The sequence below is a fragment of the Peromyscus leucopus genome, chromosome 1 (genome assembly GCF_004664715.2).
Source record: "Peromyscus leucopus breed LL Stock chromosome 1, UCI_PerLeu_2.1, whole genome shotgun sequence".
NCBI lineage: Eukaryota > Metazoa > Chordata > Mammalia > Rodentia > Cricetidae > Peromyscus > Peromyscus leucopus.
The window spans coordinates 171,864,399-171,887,508 of NC_051063.1; the positions used below are offsets into that span (position 1 = coordinate 171,864,399).

The 23,110-nt window shown below is 46.3% G+C and overlaps 2 protein-coding genes across 9 annotated transcripts in view; one reads left to right on the plus strand and one right to left on the minus strand.

Annotated features, from left to right (window-relative positions):
• Positions 1–497: 497 nt before the first annotated feature.
• LOC119087056 lies at positions 498–7,985 on the minus strand. 2 transcript variants are annotated; one of them, XM_037201635.1, is made up of 3 exons: positions 7,568–7,985; positions 1,251–1,324; positions 498–644 (listed from the first exon to the last, which is right to left on the minus strand). In XM_037201635.1, exons 1-3 carry the CDS (start codon positions 7,973–7,975, stop codon positions 509–511), a joined length of 618 nt encoding a protein of 205 aa, XP_037057530.1. In that variant the 5' UTR covers positions 7,976–7,985; the 3' UTR covers positions 498–508. The 2 variants fall into 2 exon arrangements, with proteins under 2 accessions (XP_037057530.1, XP_037057533.1); XM_037201638.1 differs by lacking the exons at positions 498–644; positions 1,251–1,324 and adding an exon at positions 5,508–5,809.
• LOC114709890 (zinc finger protein 227) overlaps positions 7,794–23,110 on the plus strand; it is a 39,661-nt gene continuing 24,344 nt past the window's right edge. For 2 of the 7 annotated variants that reach the window (XM_037201603.1, XM_028893911.2), the window contains exons 1-5: positions 7,794–7,877; positions 9,797–9,910; positions 10,019–10,079; positions 10,760–10,800; positions 13,983–14,109. In XM_037201603.1, the coding sequence (XP_037057498.1) occupies positions 9,836–9,910; positions 10,019–10,079; positions 10,760–10,800; positions 13,983–14,109 (304 nt within the window). In that variant the 5' untranslated portion in view covers positions 7,794–7,877; positions 9,797–9,835. Of the gene's footprint in view, positions 7,878–8,101; positions 8,188–9,348; positions 9,911–9,989; positions 10,080–10,759; positions 10,801–13,982; positions 14,110–23,110 lie in introns of those variants that run through there. The other 5 variants (XM_037201596.1, XM_037201588.1, XM_037201591.1 and 2 more) reach the window with 5 other exon arrangements.

The window sequence follows — 23,110 nt, forward strand, 5'->3', positions numbered from 1 at the left end:
TGGCAAATTTGGAGAAAATACCCCATTATTTATCCTATCTTGGTGAGTCCAAAGTTTTGTACCAAATTTATTTTCCATCATAATGAAGGAAAATTGTAATATAATTATCTGTTCAACTTCATCAAAGACCCCAGAAGGATATAATATTACTTGAGCAAACAGGAAGTGCAATGCAAGCCACTTCCAAAACTATAAAAATGACAGTGACATTTGGCTGGCTGCCTGGACAGTCACCCAAAGTTCCTTTGCAATGTTGGGGCATCCATCTTCAGCCTACAAGCCTAGAGTACCTGACAGACTTTTCTGTGAAGCAGGAATATTAAAGGACTGTCCCACTTTGTCTTGGTAAAGTTCAGCAGTCACTTCCCTGTGTGTCCTGAAGAATATCTGGCAGACTTTTCTGTGAAGCAGGATTTTTGAAGGACTGTCCTGCCTTGTCTTGGAAAAGTTCAGCGGTCACTTTCTTTTGTGTCCTGCATGTACAGTTGGGATAGTAAACTGTCAGCAGTCAAGGCAAAGGCAGTTTCTTGCCCAGATGGCTAGCTTTGCCACATTGAAAGCAAACTCTATACAGAGATTCCTCAATGCCTGTCATCCATCCTTTTATGAAGTAGATCAGTGCTGCCAGGAGCAGACGTGTCTCACTGTCATGAAAAACCTTAGGTTATCAAACCATCTTAAATGCCTTATTCTGTAGGTCTCTGAAGTGTTTGAACACCTATCTACCTAAAAATTATCTGTTTAAAAACATACCTAATATGACTACAAGTTTGATTATTACAGATGACTAACTACTAACCTGTATTTCTTAATTATACAGTACATTTTAAATGAGCTATATATAAGCACAATACCCTAAATGAGTTGAAACAACACAGTATAACAAAAATAACTTTAAATTTGTATCAATATAACAAAATCCATACCAATGTAAAATATTTGAGGCTAATTAATACTTGTCTTTTTTTCTTTCTTTCTTTCTTTCTTTTTTTTTTTTTTTTTTTTTTTGGTTTTTTCGAGACAGGGTTTCTCTGTGTAGCTTTGCGCCTTTCCTGGAACTCACTTGGTAGCCCAGGCTGGCCTCAAACTCACAGAGATCCACCTGCCTCTGCCTCCCGAGTGCTGGGATTAAAGGCGTGCGCCACCACCGCCTGGCTAATACTTGTCTTTTTATCCTATATTCCTATATCCCCCCTAAACAATGACAGACATCCATAACCCACTGAATGACCAAAAACCACCCACCTCACCTCTTAGGAACGTGGGCATTCTGTTCTCCAGACTGCTTCCTGTTGTCTGAGGGTGACAGCATCTCCAGGGGACCCTGAGAAAATTGAGACAATGGTCAAGTCTTGGGAAAACTAGTCGTAACATTTGTTGTGCAGTCTCAGAACTGTTCCCATGCAGAGGGATCAGCATATATGTCACCTGTTTTTATCGAAGACTATGAGGGTCCAGCCCCTCGATAGTCCCCTCCCAGGGTCTGGGAAGAATCTACAACCAGCTGATAATTAATCTTTAATGGGAAGAAATGAATCTATGTACATGAAACTCCTTAGTCCATATACTTTATTATTCTATGACAGTTACAAGCTTATATTCTGCTCTCATATTTAGGTCATCTTTAGCCTGAATTCTCTCTACACTTGTCTGCGATCCCCTCTATGTTCTTTCTTAATTCCTTCATCTAGTTCTGTCCCTTTTAGGTTCTCATCTATCTAGTTCTTTCCCCTATCAGCTCCTCTCCCGTCTCCTTCTCTCTCATCTGGCTCTTCCTCATCTTGTTCTTCCCCATCTGGCTCTTCCTCATCTTCCATCTCGTTCCTCTAGTCCTCTCTTTTAGCTCTTCAATCTAGTTCTTCCCCATCTCAGTTCATTCCTCTCAAGTTCTTACCCATCTAGTTCTTCCATTCTCTTTTCTCTTCTCCTCTTGTGCCCAGGGAGGCACGGTATATAAAAGAGAGGGTCCGAGCTAAATTTTGTAAAGCTATTAACGTCCACCTCTCCCAGGCGGTGTCCCCTTGTGGAATTTACCGTAAGTCAGGAGACTTGCACATGGGCTGTTACCATTGTTAGTCCACCTGGGACTAACAATGGGCGCCCACCTGGGTGGTGTTTCCTGTAGTCCTTGAAAGTGGCCAAGGGAGATAGATAATCTGATTACAGAGAAAGCCTTTCCTGAGGCTGTTCTCCAAATACCTGGAATGTGTATGTCCAGAGAGTGATCACTCTACACTGTTAGTCCTTCTTAGGGGAAAGTCAATTGGAAAAACTATGAAGGCACACGTGATTTTCATAACAGAAGACAGCTGATATATAACAAGCCAAGTAACACCAAAAACTCCTTGGGATTTGGCTTCCTCTGGAGGAATTCCCTGATTCCTCCAGGTAGTGACTTTGCCATAACCAGCTGAGTTCTTATGATATATTCCTGTGGCTCGCAGCATGTTTTCTTGTAGCTTTTCTTGGTTTATTTCTTTATGTCTGTAGCCAAGATTTTCAGGCAGTCTCCCCTGGTCAAACCTGATCTCTATTAACCTTGAATGAATTCACAGCCTTTCATTTCCTGTGGAAGCAAAAGCATAACTTCTCTCCCAATGGAATATATTTTCTGAATTCCGTTTTAAAGTTAAGATATCTGTAAAGTATCTAGGCTGGTTTAATTCAGCAGTCCCTCTTACAGTCCAGTGTCTCTCAGCAGCTGTCGGTTGCTCATCAGCATTTTAAAAAATTCAAAGTCAACACAACACTATAGAGGATCCAGATTACAGACTTAATTATTTTTAAACTATTTCTTTTTTTCCCTATGACTGTTTATATCCATTTTCTTTTCTTTCTTAAGTGCCTACACACATTTTTAAACACACATTAACCTGTTTAGGTTTTTTTCGGTTTGGACCTGCTTTACTGTATCTGTAGCCTTTTCTGACTGTGTGAGGGAAACCTTAAACTGCTAAGTGTGTCGAGAAGTGTCGCAGCATGGGTGTGTGGGTTCACGGGGATCCATGGAAGGAAGACTCAGAGGCACCTTAAGAATGAATTTAGGGGCTGGAGAGATGGCTCAGTGGTTAAGAGCACTGTCTGCTCTTCCAGAGGTCCTGAGTTCGATTCCTAGCACCCACATGGTGGCTCACAACCATCTATAACAGGTTCTGATGCCCTCTTCTGGAGTGCAAGTACACACATAGAGCACTCAAGACATAAAATATTAAAAAAAAAAAGAATGAATTTAACCTTTCATTGCTGCAGGATGTTCCGGTCTCTCCAGACTGAAGCACTTTCCCTTCAGTCAGGGCATTTTCATTTTCTCCATATTTACACTGTAGCAAGTGGATTTCCATATGCTCAAAACAACCTGAAAGGAGCTCCCCAAAATACAATGTCAAGTGCAGATTCCTCCATTTCTCAGGTACCTTCTGTATGCTGTGAATATGTGTTGCTCTGATTGGTTGATAAATAAAAAGTTGATTGGACAATAGCCAGGCAGGAAGTATAGGCAGGAGAAACAGACAAGGAGAATTCTGGGAAGTGGAAGGCTGAGTCAGGAGACACCAGCCCACTGTCCAGGGCTGTAATGGTACACAGGTAAAGCCACGGAACATGTGGCAACATATAGATGAACAGAAATGGGCTGAGTATAAGTGTAAGAGCTAGTCAGCGGTAGGCCTGAGCTAATGGCCAAGCAGTTTTAATTAATATGATCTTCTGTGTATTTACTTCTGAGTGGCTGCGGACCAGGTGGGACACAAAAACTTCAGTTACATTCCAAGTTCCCTGAACCAAGTTTTGCACAGGCCTTTGTATCCTTGGGAGACTCTCAGACAAGATTCACTCGGGGCAATAAGAGAAACGAAAGGTGTGGTTAAACAAAGGATGGACTAGGGTTGGTGCTGCTCTCTGGAGCCAGGCCAGGAGTAGCTCAGCAGGAACGCAGTCACATGAGTGGCTTAGTGCTGGCAGCTGGCCCTGCCCCTCTTGGGTCTGTGAGAGCCACATTTTACACCTGCTGGGCTTGGCTGAGAGCTGCTTTTAGCCAGGAGCCGCCTTTAGTTGCCCCAGTTCTAGAAGTTGGTGCCTGCAATGTGGCAGGCGTTTTAACTCAGCTTGTGGTTTCCGTGTCATGTGGCAGCTGCCCAAGTGCTCGCTGTGCGGCAGGGCTGCCCCTCCGTATGCTACGAGCACCAGGCTCCTAGGAAGCCATGCTGGGTTGTTTGTTTGTTTGTTTGTTTTTTCCCCAGCTTTTTCAGGCCCTATGTAGAAATATGTGCCCCAAATTGGGCCCCAAATGTAGCAGGCTTTCTTGGCCTGCCAGCCCCCAAATCATGACATAGAGACTTATTATTATTTATGAATGCTTGGCTTTAGTTTAGGCTTGTCCCACTAGCTCTGATAACTTGTATCAACCTGTTTCTCTTTAATTATGTTTTGCCTGGGACTTTTTCCCTTTCTTTCATTCTGTATGTCCTACTTTCCTGCATCCTCCATGTGTGGCTGGTTGGTGGCTGCCCTGGCCGGCTGGCCTTGGGTGTCTCCCCTCTCTTTCTCCCCCATTCTCTTGTGAGCCTAGATTCCTCCTACTTATTCTCTCTGCCTGCCAGCCCTGCCTATCCCTCTACCGCCTAGCTATTGTCCATTCAGCTTTTTATTAGACCAATCAGGTGCCTTAGGCAGGCAAGGTGAAACAGCAACACATCTTTACATAGTTAAACAGTTGTTCTTCAACAAAACACATGTAACACATCTTTACCTATTTAGACAAATATTCTATTCCACAACATACATCATTTGCTAATGGGTCATCTGGATTCAGAGCATTAAACAAAGCTTGGATCAATAGCAGAACTGTACGGATCTGCAGTGTGGGGGACCACTTACTTTTCAAACTATCTTGTGGTGGTTTTGTGTTCCCCAAAATATTGTGCACACTAATAAACTTATCTGGGGTCAGAGAACAGAATAGCCACAATTTTAAACATAGAGGATAGGCAGTGGTAGCATATGCCTTTAATCCTAGCATTCCAGAGGCAGAAATCCCCTCTGGATCTCTGTGAGTTCAAGGCCACATTGGAAACAGCCAGGCATGGTGACTCATGCCTTTAATCCCAGGGAGTGATGGCAGAAAGCAGAAAGGTATATAAGGCGTGAAGACCAGAAACTGGAAGCATTTGGCTGGTTAAGCTTTCAGGCTTTCGAGCAGCAGTTCAGCTGATATTCAACCTGGATGAGGACTCAGAGGCATCCAGTCTGAGGAAACAGGATCAGCTGAGGAACTTGTGAGGTGAGGTAGCTGTGGCTTGTTCTGCTTCTCTGATCTTCCAGCATTCACCCCAATACCTGACTCAGGTTTGATTTTATTAATAAGACCTTCTAAGATTCATGCTACAATATCTAAACATATTCTTCCTAACTCGGCTACCTTAGGATGACAAATATTGGTCACGAAATATTCTTTAGGTGCTGACAGTTCGAGTTTAAACATCCCTCCCCCAGAGGGGAATCCTGGGCCCAGCAATGACCACATGAAAAGAATGGACTTGCTTTCATCTGGTTCTGCTTTAGTGCCTGGCACTGGTTCTGCCAGCACAGACTGGGTTTCCTTCATGATGCACGGAGGGCAGCCCAGCCATCTTCTCAGATCTGGGGTTTGGCCTCTGCTTTTGTCTCTGGCTCTGCTCACTGGTTTTTTCATTAGTTTGATTTTCAGGAACTTTTAGAATCAGCTCTGGTTTTGTTTGGGACCGGAATGTTGCCATCTTAGCAACATTGACTGTTGCAGCAATCGATATGGCTGCCCAGGACTCTGGGTTTTCTGCAACAGAGATGTGTGGTTCTCAGCATAGAGATTTGGCACATATTTTATTCAGTTTTTGCACAAGTACCCCAGATTTTTTTGTGCTAAATTAAGTATTATTTTTTTAACATCAGATTCCAGTTGTTCACTGCTCATATGCCAAACTCCAGTGGCCTGTTTTATATTAGGCTTGTATGCTGCAGTCTTGGCCACCTTAATGGTTGAAGCAGCTCTTTATGGGTTTCTTGGGATTTTCCCTGTGGACAATCCTATTGTGTGAAAACAATTCTTTTTCTGGCTGCTTTGTATGCCTGTTACAGCATCTCCACTGTGCCACATATATACTCCGAGATTTGGTTTGGATGAAAAAATTTTGACGGTGGTCCTCTGGGATAATTACAAGAAAAAAAAAAGTTTCATCCTGTGAATTGAAACTAGAAGATTCAGGAGACAGGGGGGAGAGAAAGGGGAGGGGGAGGGAGACTGAGAATAGGAATCGTCAGTGTGCTTGTGTTTTGGAAAAGGCAGTCCAGCAGGAGGGTTAAGAGGAGGCTGGGGCATGTGCTGCTGTGATGTTGAGGGCAGATCTGTCTGGATGTGAAGGAGGTACAGTGCAGGTTTAAATATTTTCATGTCACCTCTGGTTCTGGCTTGACACAATTTCAGGTTTCCTATAAATATTTCTGATATTTGAGGAAGACCATGCTTACAAAATTGGCCGGATTGAACAAGTGACTTTAAAATAAGATTGTCTTTTCTTTTAGAGACAGGGTCTCACTATATAGCCTGGGCTGGCCTGGAACTCAATATATAGCCTAGGCTGGCTTCAAATTCAAGAGATATGCCTGGCATCTTTTTTTTTTTTTTCCCAATCTAAAAGAATTTTTGCCACCAAAAGCCACATGGGACAAGTAAGTGTTGGACTTTTACTGCCTGACTGGTCATAGAACATGTACTCCACTCCCCCTTTAGAGACAGGGCCTCACTCTACAGAAAAGACTAGCTTCTAGCTTCTAATTCCACTGACCAGCCTGGAATTTCTAACTAGGAGAATTAAAGGCCTGTGCTACCATGGTTGGCCTGGTGTGTGTGTGTGTGTGTGTGTGTGTGTGTGTGTGTGTGTGTGTGTTCTAAGAAAGTTTTTTTTTTTTAAATAACTTTCAACATTTTTTTTCAATTGTAAAAAATTAAAAAGGAAACAGAAAATAATTTTAGGGATAGATAATACACAAATGTTGGGGGAAAAGACGGAGATTCCAGTAAATGTAGGTAAAAGATCTGGACAATTAGAAAAATTTAAAAGTCCTTCAAAATAAAATATACCCTTTTGTACCTGTAGAAGTGTACATTAGGCCTATATTTACATACATTCTGCCTTGCTTATTCTTTATCCGTTTTAGTATCATAGTATCACATTGCACAAACCATTATCCTATTCCCCGGTAATTCCTGGAGACTCTATCTCCACACTGGTTAGCTTTCCCGCACCAAACTGCCCGACGTGCTGTCTGGGACTATTTTCCTTTAGGACTCAGGTATACAAGGGCAGCGTTAGGGCCAAATTACCGCCCAGGAGGCGAAGACTATAACTTTTCCTCCAGGATCCTGTGGGTCGTGTCAACTTCAAGGGCAGCCTGGCACACGCCAGTTCGCCCAGCACTTGAGAACGGGGAAGGCTGAGACAGGAGGACCACCGTGAGTTCAGTCTGGGTTAAATAGTGCGGACCAGTGTCTCGCAGATGAAATAAGAATGTCCGCAGAAGGCTATAGAAATACCTGCGTGGCACGCACACACTCCACAAAGTTGTCACACTGGACAGAGCTTGTCCGCGATCGGCTGTCCTCACCCATTACCGGAAGTGTCCCGCCCGCTTGTACGTGCGCGCGCGGACGCGGAGGCTTCTGGGAAGTGTAGTCCGGAGTCTCTGGCCCTGGGCGCTCCTCTGCGGAGGCCGGCGGACGTGGAGCATTCTGGAAAGTGTAGTTCAAGTTCTCCGGTTGTTGCACGTGTTTTGGCAGAGTGGGCTGACGCGAAGCGGTCTGGGAAGTGGTGGTTTCAGTTAGCATCTGCTCCCCGTGTTCTCCGGTGAGTCTCCTCTCTCCCGCACCTTTCCTCGACTGACCCCCTGGATCTGGAGGTTTGCAGGGGCGGCGGCAGGCGGCGGCCAGTGAGCCTCCCTCCATCCCGCAGAGAGGAGGCCATGCCCACGTCCACGCCCACGAAAGAGAGCGCAGGATGTTGAGGAAGAATGACGAGCCATGGTTACCTTTCTAGAGCATTATTAGGAGAGAGAGAGAGACAGAGAGACATCGCGGAGGGAAGAGAGCATCCGAACTGGACTTCACTGGACAAGGCTCCAGACACTGAGCAGTGTCTGCTGCATTTGGGCCCCCTGGTGAGGAAGTTACATGTGTTGCCAGTGTGATTTGGTTCGTTAGCTTTTAGGCAATATCTTTTTTTGAAACAGGGTTTCTCTGTGTAGCCCGGGCTGCCCTGGGACCCCCTGTGTAGGCCAGGGTGGCCTCGAACTCAGAGAGTTACCCAACTCTCCTTCCTGAGTGATGGGATTGAAGATGCACGTCACCACGCCATGCTTATTTTTCTTATTTTAATGATGAAGGGCTTGAGATAGGGTGGATAAATTAGGGCTTCAAGGTTGGCCCAGGACTTACAACAGCCCAGGTCCATGGCTTAGGTTCATAGCTTTCTGGATATATTCTCATCAAGACATAGGATTGCCTGGAATAATAACCAGAGATTTCGGGCCAAAGTCCTTAAGAAACCCCAATAGTCTAGGCTCAGTCGCCTGCCCAACCCAACCAAAGACAGAAGTAGTGGTGATGAGTAGAGAAGAGACTGAACCATAGTGGCTGCATTGGGGTCCAGTGAGGCCCTGGTCCGACTTCATGGTACTGACCTGAACTTTAGGTGAAATAGGGGAAGAGGGGCCTGCAAGATGGCGCAGCAGGTAAAAGTGCTTGCTGCCAAGCCTGACGACCCGTGTTCAACCCCCAGAAGGTATGTGGTGGAAGCAGAGGGCCAACTCGTGCAGCAGATGATCCGGTGGCCATACCTGTGCCCTGTTCTCAGCTTCCTAATGCCGCGACCCTTGAATACGGCCCCTCGTGTTGTGGTGACCCCCAACCATAAAATTATTTCGTCTCTACTTTGTAACTGTAATCTTGCTACTATTATGAATTATAATGTAAATATCTGATACACAGGATTCTTGATGGAGGCTTTTCTGTCCCACCCTGGTCCCGCAGCTGCTTCCCAAATAATTGACTCAGAGGCTTAATACTAATTACAGACTGACTGACCTGTGGCTCAGGCTTATTACTAGCTAGCTCTGACATCTTAAATTAGCCCATTTCTATTAAGCTGTGTATTGCCACGTGGCCATGGTGTTTCTGCTCCTTGGGTGGCTGGATGGCTGGCATCTGCTCGACCCCGCCCCCTTTCTCCCTGTCTCTCTGCTTGGATTTCCCACCTTACTCTATCCTGCCTTGCTATAGGCCAAAGCAGTCTGTTTATTAACCAATGGTCATAAACCATATTCACAGCATACAGAAAAACATCCCACAGCACACAGGGTCATGACCCACAGGTTGAGAACAGTTCCTCTAAATTACAGTAATTAGATAAATAAGGAAGAGTCAGGGCAAATGTGTACATAATTAAGCAGCCGTGCTGGGTCTCCCTATCCTGGTTTTGACTCAGATCACTAAAAGTGGCTTGATACATAGTTATTGCCCCAGGGGACCCCTGATTTGTTACCGGGATGTCCCTTCTCTGTCATAGCTAACTGTTCCTGTCTTGTGGGTGGTCTGTCCATCCATAGTCAAGGTGATGGCTGCTTGGGACCCTGACTCATCCTGGTGCCTTCAGATGAAAGCATTGACACCAGCTTAGGTTGCCTCAGAGCAGCTCCTGTCAGTCAGCGCTCTCTCTCTCTCTCTCTCTCCCTCTCCCTCTCCCCCCTGTCCATCTATTGTCGTCATCAGAAACAACAGTGAGATGAGACTCAGGATGCTGGATGCGAGATGAAGCTGGGTTCAGGGACCCCACCTGCCTCTGACCTCACGTGTTCATGGGTGCAGCAGCTGACATCTTTGTTGGTAAGGACGCCCTAAAATACCAGGTGCCTGGTCACGGTGCTGCCTGTGTGTGTTCATCTTCTCCCCGTCATAATCGTAGGGCCGACTCCGTTTCTGTCCCTTCTGTAGCTGAGGATGTGCACAGCGGTTTTGGGGTTGGGACCGAGGCCACACAGCAGCTTCTCTGCAGGTATGTGTGAGGAACCTTCGTGGAGCAGGGTGCTAGCATGCATGCGCTGCTCAGGGCCCCGGGTGTGCCAAACAATAGCACGGTTCTAGCTTTTTATGGTGACTTTTGAGATAGCGTCTCCCTGTGTAATCCAGGCCAACTTGAACTGATAGCAGTCCTCCTGCCTCAGTCTCTCCTGAGTGCCGGTACTGCAGATGTGTAACATCAAACCAAGTTGTTGTTTCTGCCTGGCAAAGATGATTTTCCTGTAGTTTAAGTTTAATTATGTTGATTATCAAAATGTGGCGGCATACATTTCCCAGAGGCGGGGAGTTTATTCAGTTGTCTCTGTTTCCATGGCAAAGCCTTCCATGGCTCTCCTCTGTTTGGTGAGTTTGCAAAACCTCGTGTCTTTGAGGAGCTGGCCCATGGCACAGCCTGATTCCTAGAGCACCGGCTGGACAACCCTTCTCCACTGTCCCAGTATGAAAGGCCCAGAGGAGACTGTCAGCTCTGTACTGGGCGGGTCGCTCCTGGCCAGGGGCTCTCGGCTGCAGGGTGAGCGCTGTCTGAATCAGCCTCTCCAGAAAGCCGCACAATTGCCATGCATAGCACGCTGCCGTGGGGGCTGGTCAGACCTTGGTCAGACCCTGGCCAGATGCTCATGGCTTTTTTCTCTCCCTTCGTTACCCCTTCCTAAGATGCAGCCCTTCCCCGGGAGGACAGGATGACCAAGCTCAAGGTGAGTTGTGCTGACTGTTCTATGTTTTTGTTTTTTAAATTCTCTCCCTTGCATTTATTGGTTTATTTCTTGTGTGGGCGTGGCTGTAGACAGGTGCACTGTGCCACAGTGTGGTGTGCATGTGGAGGTCAGAGGACATTTGGGAAGCCCTCAGGTGCCAGATGTTAGTCACCATGTGTTTAGTGTCACTTAACTTTTTTCACTTTATAATGGCATGGATAAAATAATAAAGAAGGGCTCAGTGGTCAAAAGCACTGGCTGCTCTTCCAGGGCACGCAAGTTTGGATCCCAGCACCTGCATCGAGTGACTCACAACAGCCTGGAACTCTAGCTCCCTGGACTCCAATGCCCTCTTTTGGCCTCTGAGGACACTTGCACTCACATGCACATGCCCGGCCCACATACACATAATCAGAAATAATAAAGGTGTTTTTAAAAAAAATCATAAAAATACAATATGATTGGATGAATAGTCACAGACTAGAAAAGCCCGTGACAGCATCGTTCAGGTTGGGACACCGCTATCCACAGAGCTAGACAAGAATAAGAGGGAGAATGTCCACCACATGGATGCTCGGGAATGGCAGCACGGGCTGGAAATGAGCTCGGGCAGAGCACTTGCCTCGAATGTTCAGTGCCCTGGCTTTGATCCCCAGCAGTGCAGAACCGACACCCACTCAGCTTAACGCTGTCGATAGAATTTTGCGTAGCCTTAAGCTAACACACTGGTTAACTAGGAGGACAGGCAAAGTGCCGAAGAGAGCTGACCATGGGACTAGGGAGCTAGCCCGAGGGGGAGAGTGCTTGCCTTGCATGCGTGAGGCCCCAGGTTCAATCCCCAGCACCACAGACACCAGTCATGGTGTCCCACACTTGTGATCCCAACACTCGGGAAGTAGAGGCAGGAGGCTTAGAGCGGTGCAGGGTCATCCTTGGCTACATCAAATTTGAGGCCAGTCTAAGCTACAAGATCCTGTCTCAAAAGAAAATTAGAAAATACAGAGAGGAGCAGAGCCTGGTGGCACACACCTTGAGTCCCCAGCACTCAGGAGGCAGAGCCAGACGGATCTCTGTGGTTCAAGGCCAGTATGGTCTACAGAGTGAGTTCCAGGACAGCCAGGGCCGTTACACAGAGAAACTCTGTCTCGAAAAATCATCATCAACAACAACAACAAAAAACACAGAGAGGAAATAAACATAGTTAGTAAATATATGAAGATATATTATTTTATAGCCAGGCATGGTGGCACATGCCTTTAATCCTTGTACTTGGGAGGCAGAGGCAGGCAGATCTCTGTGAGTTTGAGGCCAGCCTCCTGGTCTGTAGAGCGAGATCTAGGACAGGCTCTAAAGCAACACAGAGAAACCCTGTCTCAAAAAAAAAAACCAAAAAAACAACAACAAAAAAAAACCGTAATCACAAAGTAAATACAAATATCAAGTTGTTTTTCACTGATTTGTATTAGGATTTTTTAACATCTGTTTTGAGTATATGAGTGTACTCACATGCATGCCACAGCACACATGTGGAGGTCAGAGAACACCTGTAGGAGTCAGTTCTCTCCTTCTACGATGTGGCTCCCAGGAATTGAACTTAGGATGTCTGGCTTGATGGCAAATGCCTTCACCCACTGAGCTGCCTCTTGCTAGCCCAGGTTTTTGTTATGGGTTCACTGTTGCCTATGGCATAAAGAACCACGGGTCTTTATATGGATTTGAGGGAAAGAATACAATAGAAAAATGTAGGTGGAGTTTTTCTGTCACAATCACCTGTTCCCAAATAACTGACACAGAGGCTTAGTATTACTTACAAATGCTCGGCCGATAGCTCAGGCTTGTTGCTAGCTAACTCTTTTTTTGTTTGTTTGTTTGTTTTTCGAAACAAGGTTTCTTTGTGTTGCTTTGCACCTTTCCTGGAACCCTCTTTGGAGACCAGGCTGGCCTCGAACTCACAGAGATCCGCCTGCCTCTGCCTCCCGAGTGCTGGGATTAAAGGTGTGCGCCACCACCGCCCGGCCACTAACTAACTCTTACACTTGACCCCTATTTCTTATCTGTGCCTCACCACGTGGCTCATGGATTGTTACCTCATTTTCTATGTGTCCTGCTTGCTCAGTGGCCGACTGGTGTCTCTCCTGACTGCACTCCTCCTCCTTCCAGAGTCCTCTGCGTCTGGGTGTCCTGCCTATACTTCCTACCTGGCTACTGGCCTGTCACCTTTTTATTAACCAATGAGAGTAATACATATTCACAGTGTACAGAAGGACTGTTCCACAGCAGGGGAGAAAAAATGAGAAGAAAGTCTGCCTCATACATTATACTTTTAAAATTGCGTATTTGTTGATGTTGCAGTTTTAACGTATAAGAGAATGGACAATTGAACTCTATGTAAAAAGTGGTCTTTTTGTTAGTTTTATGTTTCTGAGACAGGGTTCCATCCTGTCCTGGAACTCAGTATGGCTTCCAACTGACAAGTCACCCTCCTGTCTCAGCCTCCCATGTACTGGCATGGGGCATTGTACCCACCCCCAATGTCTGTGGTGCTGCGGGTGGTACAGAGGGAGGACTTTGTGGATGCCAGGCAGGTACTCCATGACCCTGCGATGTAGCAGGAATCTTAGAAGGTCTTAATAATAAGATCAAACTTGAGGCCAGTTATTGGGGTGAATGCTGGAAGATCAGAGAGACAGAACAAGCCACAGCCACCTCACCTTGCCAGTTCCTCAGCTGATCCTGTTTCCTCAGACTGGATGCCTCTGAGTCCTCATCCAAATGGGTCTCAGCTGAACTGTGCTGCTCCAAAGCCTAAAAGCTTAACCAGCTAAAAGCTTCTAGTTTCTGGTCTCCATGCCTTATATATCTTTCTGTTTTTGCCATCACTCCCTGGGATTAAAGGCTCACTTCTTGGGATTAAAGGTGTGTGTCACCATGCCTGGCTGTTTCCAATGTGGCCTTGAACTCACAGAGATCCAGAGGGATTTCTGCCCCTGGAATGCTAGGATTAAAGGTGTGAGTGCCACCATTTTCTAGCCTTTGTGTCTAGTGGCTGTCCTGTCTCTGAACCCAAATAAGTTTATTAGGGTGCACAGTATTTTGGGGAACACAATACCACCACACTGCCCCATTCCAGCCTCAGCTGCCCTTTGTTGCAAGATTTAGGGGGCCTGTATTTGGTATTGTAGGAGGCAGTAACATTCAAGGACGTGGCCGTGGTCTTCAGCGAGGAGGAGCTGGGGCTGCTGGATGCCGCCCAGAGGAAGCTGTACCATGACGTGATGCTGGAGAACTTCCGGATGCTGCTCTCAGTGGGTGAGGATGGTTGTGTAGCAGAGGGTAGCTCCCACGACGTCTCTGTGGCCCTGGCTCTGCATGCCGCTCTTGAAGGGGTCTCAAGATTTTAAATCATTGTGGGATGCGGAGCTGGGTTTGTCTAGTGTTTCTCCCCTGGCTAATGTGTGTGTTTTGTACATGGACCACAGGTGGGCAGTGTGATGCTGTGTTTCTGGGCCTTCTCTGATGGTAATCGCCTCCACACATGTAATGAATATATGAACATTTTTTTTACATTAAAAAATTACTTTGTGGGGCTAGAGAGACGGCTCAGGGTTAAGAGCACTGGCCGCTCCTGCAGAGAACCTGGGTTTGGTTCCCAGCACCCACATGGCAGCTCACAGTCACCTGTAATTCCAGTCCCATGGAGACCTGACTTCATCTCACCCACACTGGCACTAGGCATGCACATGGTGCACAGATATACATGCAGGCAAAACACTCATACACGTAAAATAATACACCTTAAATTAAAAAAGATGTACTGTGCGTGTGTGTGTTTATGTATGTGGGTGCACATGTGCCGTAGCATGCATAGGAAAGCCAGACGACCACTTGTGGGCGTTGATTCTCTTTTTACACCATGTTAGTCCTGGGGGCTGAGGTCTTCAGGTTGGCAGCAGGTGCCTTTCCCCTCAAAGCCGTCCTGCTGGCCCTTTATGAACAATTTTTAGTAAGATAAATAATAGGGTAGAAAAGGCAAATGTTGTGTCACACACCTTTGATCCCAGCACTCTAGAGGCAGAGAAGATATAAACGGAAGGTTTCTCTGGTCCTGCCCAGCCCTGCAGCGGGGACAAATTTCTCCCTCTGGCATCCTGCAGCTGCTTAGTCCCAAGTAAACACACAGAGACTTATATTACTTACAAACTGTATGGCCTGTGGGTCAGGCTTCTTGGTAGCTAGTTCTTACATCTTGATCCAACCCATTTCTGTTCATCTATTTGTTGCCACATGGCCGTGGCATTACTGGCCTGCTGGCATGTTCCTTCGGCAGTGGTCTGGCGTCTCCCCCGACTCCACCCTTCATCTCATCTCCAGTTGGAATGTACCGCCTAACCTTACCCTGCCCTGCCACGGGCCAGTGCAGCTGTATTTATCAACCAGTCAGAGCAACACACATTCACAGCACACAGAAAGACATCCCACAGCAAGAAGACAGATCTCTGTGAGTTTGAGGCTAGCCTGGTCTACAGAATGAGTTCCAAGATAGCCAGGATTACACATTGAGACCCTGTCCCAAAAAGGGTGGGCAATAATCAGAGCCCTTGGTGGTAACTTCTCTGCAGCAAAAACAATAGCCCGTTGTCAAAAATAGTGTGAGCGATTGTAAGAGGAAAACGTGTGTGTGTGTGTGTGTGTGTGGTGTGTGTGTATGTATGTGTATATATGTGTGTGCATGTGTGTGGTGTGTGTGTGGTGTGTGTATATGTGTGTGTTGTGTGTGTATTGTGTGTGTGTTGTATGTGGTGTTTGTGTGTGGTGTGTGTGTGTATGTGGTGTTTGTGTGTGTGTGTGGTGTATGTGTATGTATGTGTATATATATGTGTGTGGTGTGTGCATGTGTGTTTTTTGTGTGTGTGGTGTGTGTATGTGTGTGTGTTGTATGTGGTGTTTGTGTGTGCTGTCTGAATATGTGTATGTATGCAGTGTGTGTGGGTGCCACAGTATACTGGTGGAAGTCAGGGGACAACCCGTGGGGGCCACTTTTCTTCTGCCACCATGTGGGTCCCAGGAGTGGAACGCAGGCCATCAGCCTTGACTGCGAGAGATTTTACCTTCTAAACCGTCTTGCCGACCTGCCCATGAATTCACTTTCTCTTAGTAAGGTATATATATTATTTGTGTGTGTGTCTGTGGGTACCCACGGGGGCCGGAGAGGGTATGGTACCCCCGGAGCTGGAGTTAGTGGCTGTAGCGAGCCACCCAGTGTGGGTGCCTGGGTCCTCCGCAAGAACAGTCAGTGCTCTTCACTGCTGAGCCGTCTCTCCAGCCCCCAAGAGTTAATCACCTCCACCCATTCTGGAGAGAACGTGAGCTTTGACTTGTGAAGGCGGCCACCTGTGGTGGGGACTCTGAGGTGGGGACCCGAGTCTGTCCTGCCTGTCATCTTGGGCACAGTGTTGGCGCCACTGTTGGCCTGTGCCCAGGCCACGGGGACCTTGTCGGGGTTTGTCCTCCAGTGCTGCCATCCTGCCCTCTCGTCTCACTCCTCCACTCCCACAGGCTCCTTTGGACTTGAGCCACATCGTGGCTTCCTGTACCTACATGCCGTATTACTTGGGGACATCAAGTCTGGATACTTAAGATGGCTTACAGTGTCCCGTGTGTCTGTTCCTACCCGTATCAGGTGGTTCACATCTGTCACTCCAGCAACTGCATAACGTAATGACCTCCCTGATGCCATTTCCCTGGGGCCAGGGTTTCAGCCACCTTAAAAAGCAAATGTCTTTCCCGTGTGGGGAGGTGCTTGCTTGCTTGCCTGCCTGCCTGCCAGCCTGCCTGCCTGCTTTTTCTCCCTCTCCCTTTCCCTCTCTCTCTCTCTCTCTCTCTCTCTCTCTCTCTCTCTCTCTCTCTCTCTCTCTTTTTGTTTTTCGAGACAGGGTTTCTCTCTGTAGCTCTGGCTGTCCTGGATCTCACTCTGTAAACCAGGCTGGCCTTGAACTCACAGAGATCCTCCTGCCTCTGCCTCCCGGGCGTGCGCCACTGCTGCCGCCGGGTGAGGAGGTGCTCTCTATTTCACTGTGGCAGTACTGAGGATGGAGCCAGGGCCTGGCACGTGTTGGACAAGGCTGCTACCTCTGAGCCACATCCCAGGCTTTTCAACGGCCACTTAGCCAGGATCCTAGAAGTGACCTGCCCCTTACAGTGAGGACGGAAGTCCTCAGAAAACAAGCGGCGTTCAAGGCTGTCTTTGCTTCACAGCCACCCGCCCCTTCTAGAAAGACCCAGGGAAGAAGAACTAAACTGTTGTTTAGTCTTATTTAAAAGTACCGAATGACAGTCATGCCTTGGTGGTCTACAGAAACAAGGGATGCTGTAGAAGAAATCTACTAGCCATAGCGAGACCTTGTGGGGCGGAGGGAGAAAGGAAATAGTTTCACTAAACCGATGCGTTAGGGAAGGTAGAGTTCAGTTTAAATAAGGGGCCAGTTGGTGCCTTATATAGTGAGAAACAGCCTGATCGGAAGGAATTAATTGTTCTCCCCAAATCTGATACACGTCCTAGAAGACACAAGAATACCACATTCAGAAATGGTACTTTTCAGTATTTGTGCAGAAATGACAAACTATATACTTGAAAAACTCAGTTGACACACCCTTATCTTTTCCAAGGTGTGCCAGTACTAAGAATTTTTCACTTAAACAATTCAGCTATTTGACTGAAGAATCATTACATCCCATACGTGCTTTTATTTTTATTTTTGATGTGTATAGTAATAAGTCCTTTTTTTTCTCCTTGAGATAGGATCTCACTATGTAGCCCTGGCTGACCTAGAACTTGTTATATACTAGGCTGGGCTCAAACTCACAGAGATCCACGCGTCGCTGTCTCCTGAGTGAAGAGTACATCTTAAGGGCTGGGTTGTTAGCGGGACAGCTGTGCTTAGCACATACAAGGCCTTGCCTGTGTTTATTGCACATGCACACAATGAACACGCTGTGTGTGTGTGTGTGTGTGTGTGTGTGTGTGTGTGTGTGTGTGTGTGTAGGTATTTGTGAATGAAGTAGCCTGAAGACTGTAGACAACGGTACCTCCCCTGTTTGGTTCTGTCCGTGCTCAGGCGCCGGCCACTGGATGTACTTTAAAGTCCTGGTCCCCAGGCCGCGGTGGGAAGCAGTGGTGCAGCCCAGGCAGGACGTTTCCCCGGCCTCCACCCTGTTTCCCAACATGACGTTTTTCCTGAGTCTGCTGGCTTTTTAAACACAGGGAGAGAGGACAGAAGTCCCAAGGACCATTTCTGCAGCGCCATGTGTCGTCTTTCCTTTCTGAGCTCCTCCGGAGGTGCCTTGGTGGTCATCCTGGTGGTCCCATTAGCAGCTTCCAACACTGGAGTGACCCTCCCGTGACACCTCCCAGGTAGTCTTGCCTGGGTGTGGTGTCGGAGGCTAGCCTGATCTACTACCAGGTTCCAGGCCAACAAGGAATCCGTACTGAGACCCTGTGTTTTGTACTGACAGAGGCCATGTGCCGAATCCCTGTCCATATAAGAGCACAGTTGGCCATGGTAGAATTGTGTGGAGGGAAAAAATTCTCAGGAGCATAGTCTTTTTTTTAAAAGTTTCTTTTGAAGGTCAGTTTTAAAGTTTGTTTGTTTATTTATTTATTTATTTATTTATTTATTTATTTATTTATTTATTTTTATTTTACAATACCATTCAGTTCTACATATCAGCCATGGGTTCCCCTATTCTCCCCCCTCCCACTCCCTCCCCTTACCCCCAGCTTACCCCCCATTCCCACCTCCTCTAGGGCAAATCCTCCCCCGAGGACTGAGATCAACCTGGTAGACTCAGTCCAGGCAGGTCCAGTCCCTTCCTCCCAGACTGAGCCAAGTGTCCCTACATAAGCTCCAGGTTTCAAACAGCCAACTCATGCAATGAGCACAGGACCTGGTACCACTGCCTAGTTGCCTCCCAAACTGATCAAGCCAATCAACTGTTTCACCTATTCAGAGGGCCTGATCCAGCTGGGGGCCCCTCAGCCTTTGGTTCATAGTTCATATGTTTCCATTCATTTGGCTATTTTTTTTTCAATAATTGAGTAGAACCGAAATTTATTATAAGCCACAGTCGTCCTAGGGACCTCCATGCTATATATATAGCCTCTATGGTTCTATGGGCTGTGGTCTGATTGTTCTTTATTTTATATCTAGAATCCACTTATGAGTGAGTACATACCATGACTGTCTTTCTGTGTTTGGGTTACCTCACTCAAGATGATTTTTTCTAGTTCCATCCATTTGCCTGCAAATTTCATGCTTTCAATTGTTTTTCTCTGCTGAGTAGTACTCCATTGTGTATATGTACCACATTTTTTCCATCCATTCTTCTGTTGATGGGCATCTAGGTTGTTTCCAGGTTCTGGCTATTACAAATAGTGCTGCTATGAACATAGCTGAGCATGTATCTTTATGGTATAAATCAGCATTCCTTGGGTATATGCCCAAGAGTGGGATGGCTGGGTGTTGAGGTAGTTCGATTCCTAATTTTCTGAGAAACCGCCATGTAGCTAGAGTTTTCCTGCCTTGCCCATAGTCAGGACAAATCTTTGTCACCCACCAGTCCCACAGCCACTCAGACCCAACCAAGTAAACACAGAGACTTATACTGCATACAAACTGTATGGCCGTGGCAGGCTTCTTGCTAACTGTTCTTATAACTTAAATTAATCCATTTCCATAAATCTATACCTTGCCACATGACTGGTGGCTTACCGGCGTCTTCACATGCTGCTGGTCATGGCGGCGGCTGGCGGTGTCTCTCCGCCTCAGCCTTCCGCTTCCCAGAATTCTCCTCTCTCCTTGTCCCACCTACTTCCTGCCTAGCCACTGGCCAATCAGTGTTTTATTTATTGACTAATCAGAGCAATTTGACATACAGACCATCCCACAGCACCGCCATACTGATTTCCACAGTGGTTGTTCAAGTTTACATTCCCACCAACAGTGGAGGAGTGTTCCCTTTGCTCCACATCCTCTCCAACATTGGCTGTCATTGGTGTTTTTGATCGTAGCCATTCTGACAGGTGTAAGGTGGTATCTCAGAGTCATTTTGATTTGCATTTCTCTGATGATTAAGGATGTTGAGCATTTCTTTAGATGTCTTTTAGCCATTTGTAGTTCTTGTTTTGTGAATTCTCTGTTTAGCTCTTTAGCCCATTTTTTAATTGGACTGTTCAGTATTTTGATGTCTAGTTTCTTGAGTTCTTTATATACTGTGGAGATCAATCCTCTGTCAGATGTGGGGTTGGTGAAGATCTTTTCCATTCTGTTGGCTGTCTTTTTGTCTTATTGACTGTGTCTTTTGCCCTGCAAAAGCTTCTCAATTTCGAGAGGTCCCATTTATTAATTGTTGTGCTCAGGGTCTGTGCTGTTGGTGTTTTATTTAGGAAAAGGTCTCTGGTGCCAATGTGTTCAAGAGTGCTTCCTACTTTCTTTTCTATTAAGTTTAGTGTAACTGGATTTATGTTCAGGTCTTTGATCCACTTGGACTTGAGTTTTGTGCATGGTGACAGATATGGATCTATTTATAATCTTTTACATATTGACATCCAGTTGTGCCAGCACCATTTGTTGAAGATACTTTTTTTCCATTGTATAGTTTTGGCTCCTTTGTCAAAAACCAGGTGTTCATATGTGCATGGATTAATGTCAGGGTCTTCAATTTGATTCCATTGGTGTGTATGTCGATTTTTATACCAGTACCAAGCTGTTTTTATTACTATAGCTCTATAGTAGAGTTGGAAAAACAAAAGACCCAGGATAGCTAAAAGAATCCTATATGATAAAGCAACCTTTGGAGGCATCACCATCCCTGACCTCAAACTCTACTATAGAGCTATAGTAATAAAGTTTATTTTTTATTTGAAAGTATGTTTATGTGTGAGGGTATGTGCACCTGAGGTCAGTGCCCTCGTTGCTGGAGTTACAGTTGGCCGTAAGCTGCCAATGGTGCTGGGTGTTGATCTTACGTCCTCTGCCAAGGCAAAACACACTCTTAGCTGTCAGTCATCTCTCCAGCTCCTTGAAGGTCCTTTTAAAAAATGTTTTATTATTTAATGTGCTTGGTTGTTTGGCTTGCATGTATGTCTGTGCGCCAGGTGCATGCAGTGCCCTCTGAGGCCAGAAGGGGGCATCAGCTTCCCCTGGAACTGGAGTTACAGATGGCTGTGAGCAGCCATGTAGGTAGAGGGAATTAAACCCAGGTCTTCTGAAAAAGCAGCCAGTGCTCTTAACCTCTGAACCATCTCTCCAAGCCCCTGAAGGTCATTAAAAAAAAAAAAAGACAAAACTTTAGGGACAAATTTAAGAGGAAATGCTTATTAGATAAATATGGTGATTAAATCAAAGAGGAAATTATGCCATACTCCACCACTCTACATATACAATGTTTGTTCTCATGTTTCTGCATCCAGAAAAGGGATGAAATAGTTGAAAAGAGATACTAGTCATGTAAACCTTCATTTTTGCCTGCCTGTGTGTATGTCTGTGTACCACATGCATGTCGAGTATCAGCAGAAGTCACAAGAGGATATCAGGTCCCCTGGGACTGGAGTTAGATGGTTGTGAGCTGCCATGCGGGTGCTGGGATTGAACTCTAGTCCTCCAGAAGAGCAGCCAGTGCTCTTAACCATTGAGCCATCCATGTCAATCTTCGGTAGCAGCTAAATTTTTCTTTTTCCCAATAACATAATTTCCCCTTTTCTGTTGTTTGCTTTTGTCTTTTGAGACATGGTCTTAGTAGTCCAGACTGGCCTCAGACGCACTATGCAGTGGAGGCTGGCCTTGAACTTGTGATTCTCCCGCCTCCTAAGTGCTGGAATTACAGGCCCTGGCCATCATGCTCAGCTTGTTGGTTATTGTCTTCACTGTGTAGCCCTTCACTGGTCCAGACTGGCTTCCAATTTGCATTAGCCTCTTGCCTTTGCATCCCAGTGATAGACCCCAGACCCAGGGTTCTACCTTCTCGGTTGGGAGCCCCAAGAACCCAGACTCAGGTCCAGTTGATGCAAACAGCAAGAGGTTTATTGATGCGGCTGTACAGTTGGGCTCCTCTTGTCCTGAGAGCAAGAGTCGCATCCTACTGCAGCCACATGGGTACTTTTAAAAGAAAACCCCACAAAAGCCACAAGATTACAATTCCCATACAATTTCGTTTCGATTGATTTATGTCTAGAGGCTAATTTCACACGATCATGTTCTGATCACAGGGTGGGTACAGTCACATCCGCATGCACATTCTTCCTGAAACCTCAAGGGGGGTATCAGGGTGGGAATGAAGGTTACACAAAGGTCACAGTGGTCTTTCCTGGAACACTTGCAATTATCCCAATCACAGTTGAGCGCATCTCTTAACAGAAATCTCTTTACATTGTTACATTGTGGCAGGGGTGGTTGGGTAATGGCTGAGTCAGTTTGCCCTTGGAACTAGCTCTTTAGTTCCTCATTTTCCTGGGGCTTGGGGGGTGTAAGCCTGAAGGGTTAGGGTCTTTCACCAGATGCTGGTCAATTCCCATCTTAAAACTGTGTTTTGAATTTAAAAAAAAAAAAAAAAGATGCTAGAGATGTAGCCAGACCTGTTGGTAATTCCCAACCCTGTAATCTCAGCTACTCAGAAGGCATTTTCAAAGCAAAGCAGAGGAAATTTGATAGCCTGTCTGAAACCGTGAAAAAGGGCCAAGGATGCAGCTCAGTGGTAGAAGGGTTGCCTAGCAGTGGGGTTCACTCCCCAGTCCTGAACAAACAAAATGTGTGGAGTCCTGGTATAAACCAGCACTCACTGGGCGGTGGTGGCGCACACCTCTAATCCCAGCACTCGGGAGTTAGAGCCAGGTGGATCTCTGTGAGTTCGAGGCCAGCCTGGGCTACAGAGCGAGATCCAGGACAGGCTCCAAAGCTACACAGAGAAACCCTGTCTCGAAAAAAAAAAAAAAAAAAAAAAACCAAAACAACAACAAAAGAGCACTCATGAGGTGGAGGCAGGAAGATTGGGAGTTCAAGACCAGCCTGGGATGCATAAAAACCTGTCTCAAAAAACAAACAAACAAAAAAACAACAGGATTTTGTGGTCTTCCCTTTGCAAGGCAAGACCATCTCTGTAGTAAGATGGGCATGATGCATGATCCAGGGGTATGGGGATCGTCAGTGATGGGCTATTTACCTTCTGTTTTTTTCTGACTTCCTTTCTCCTTTTCTTTTCTCCTTTATTTATTTATTTATTTTTATTATTTTTTTCCTGAGACAGGGTTTCTCAGACG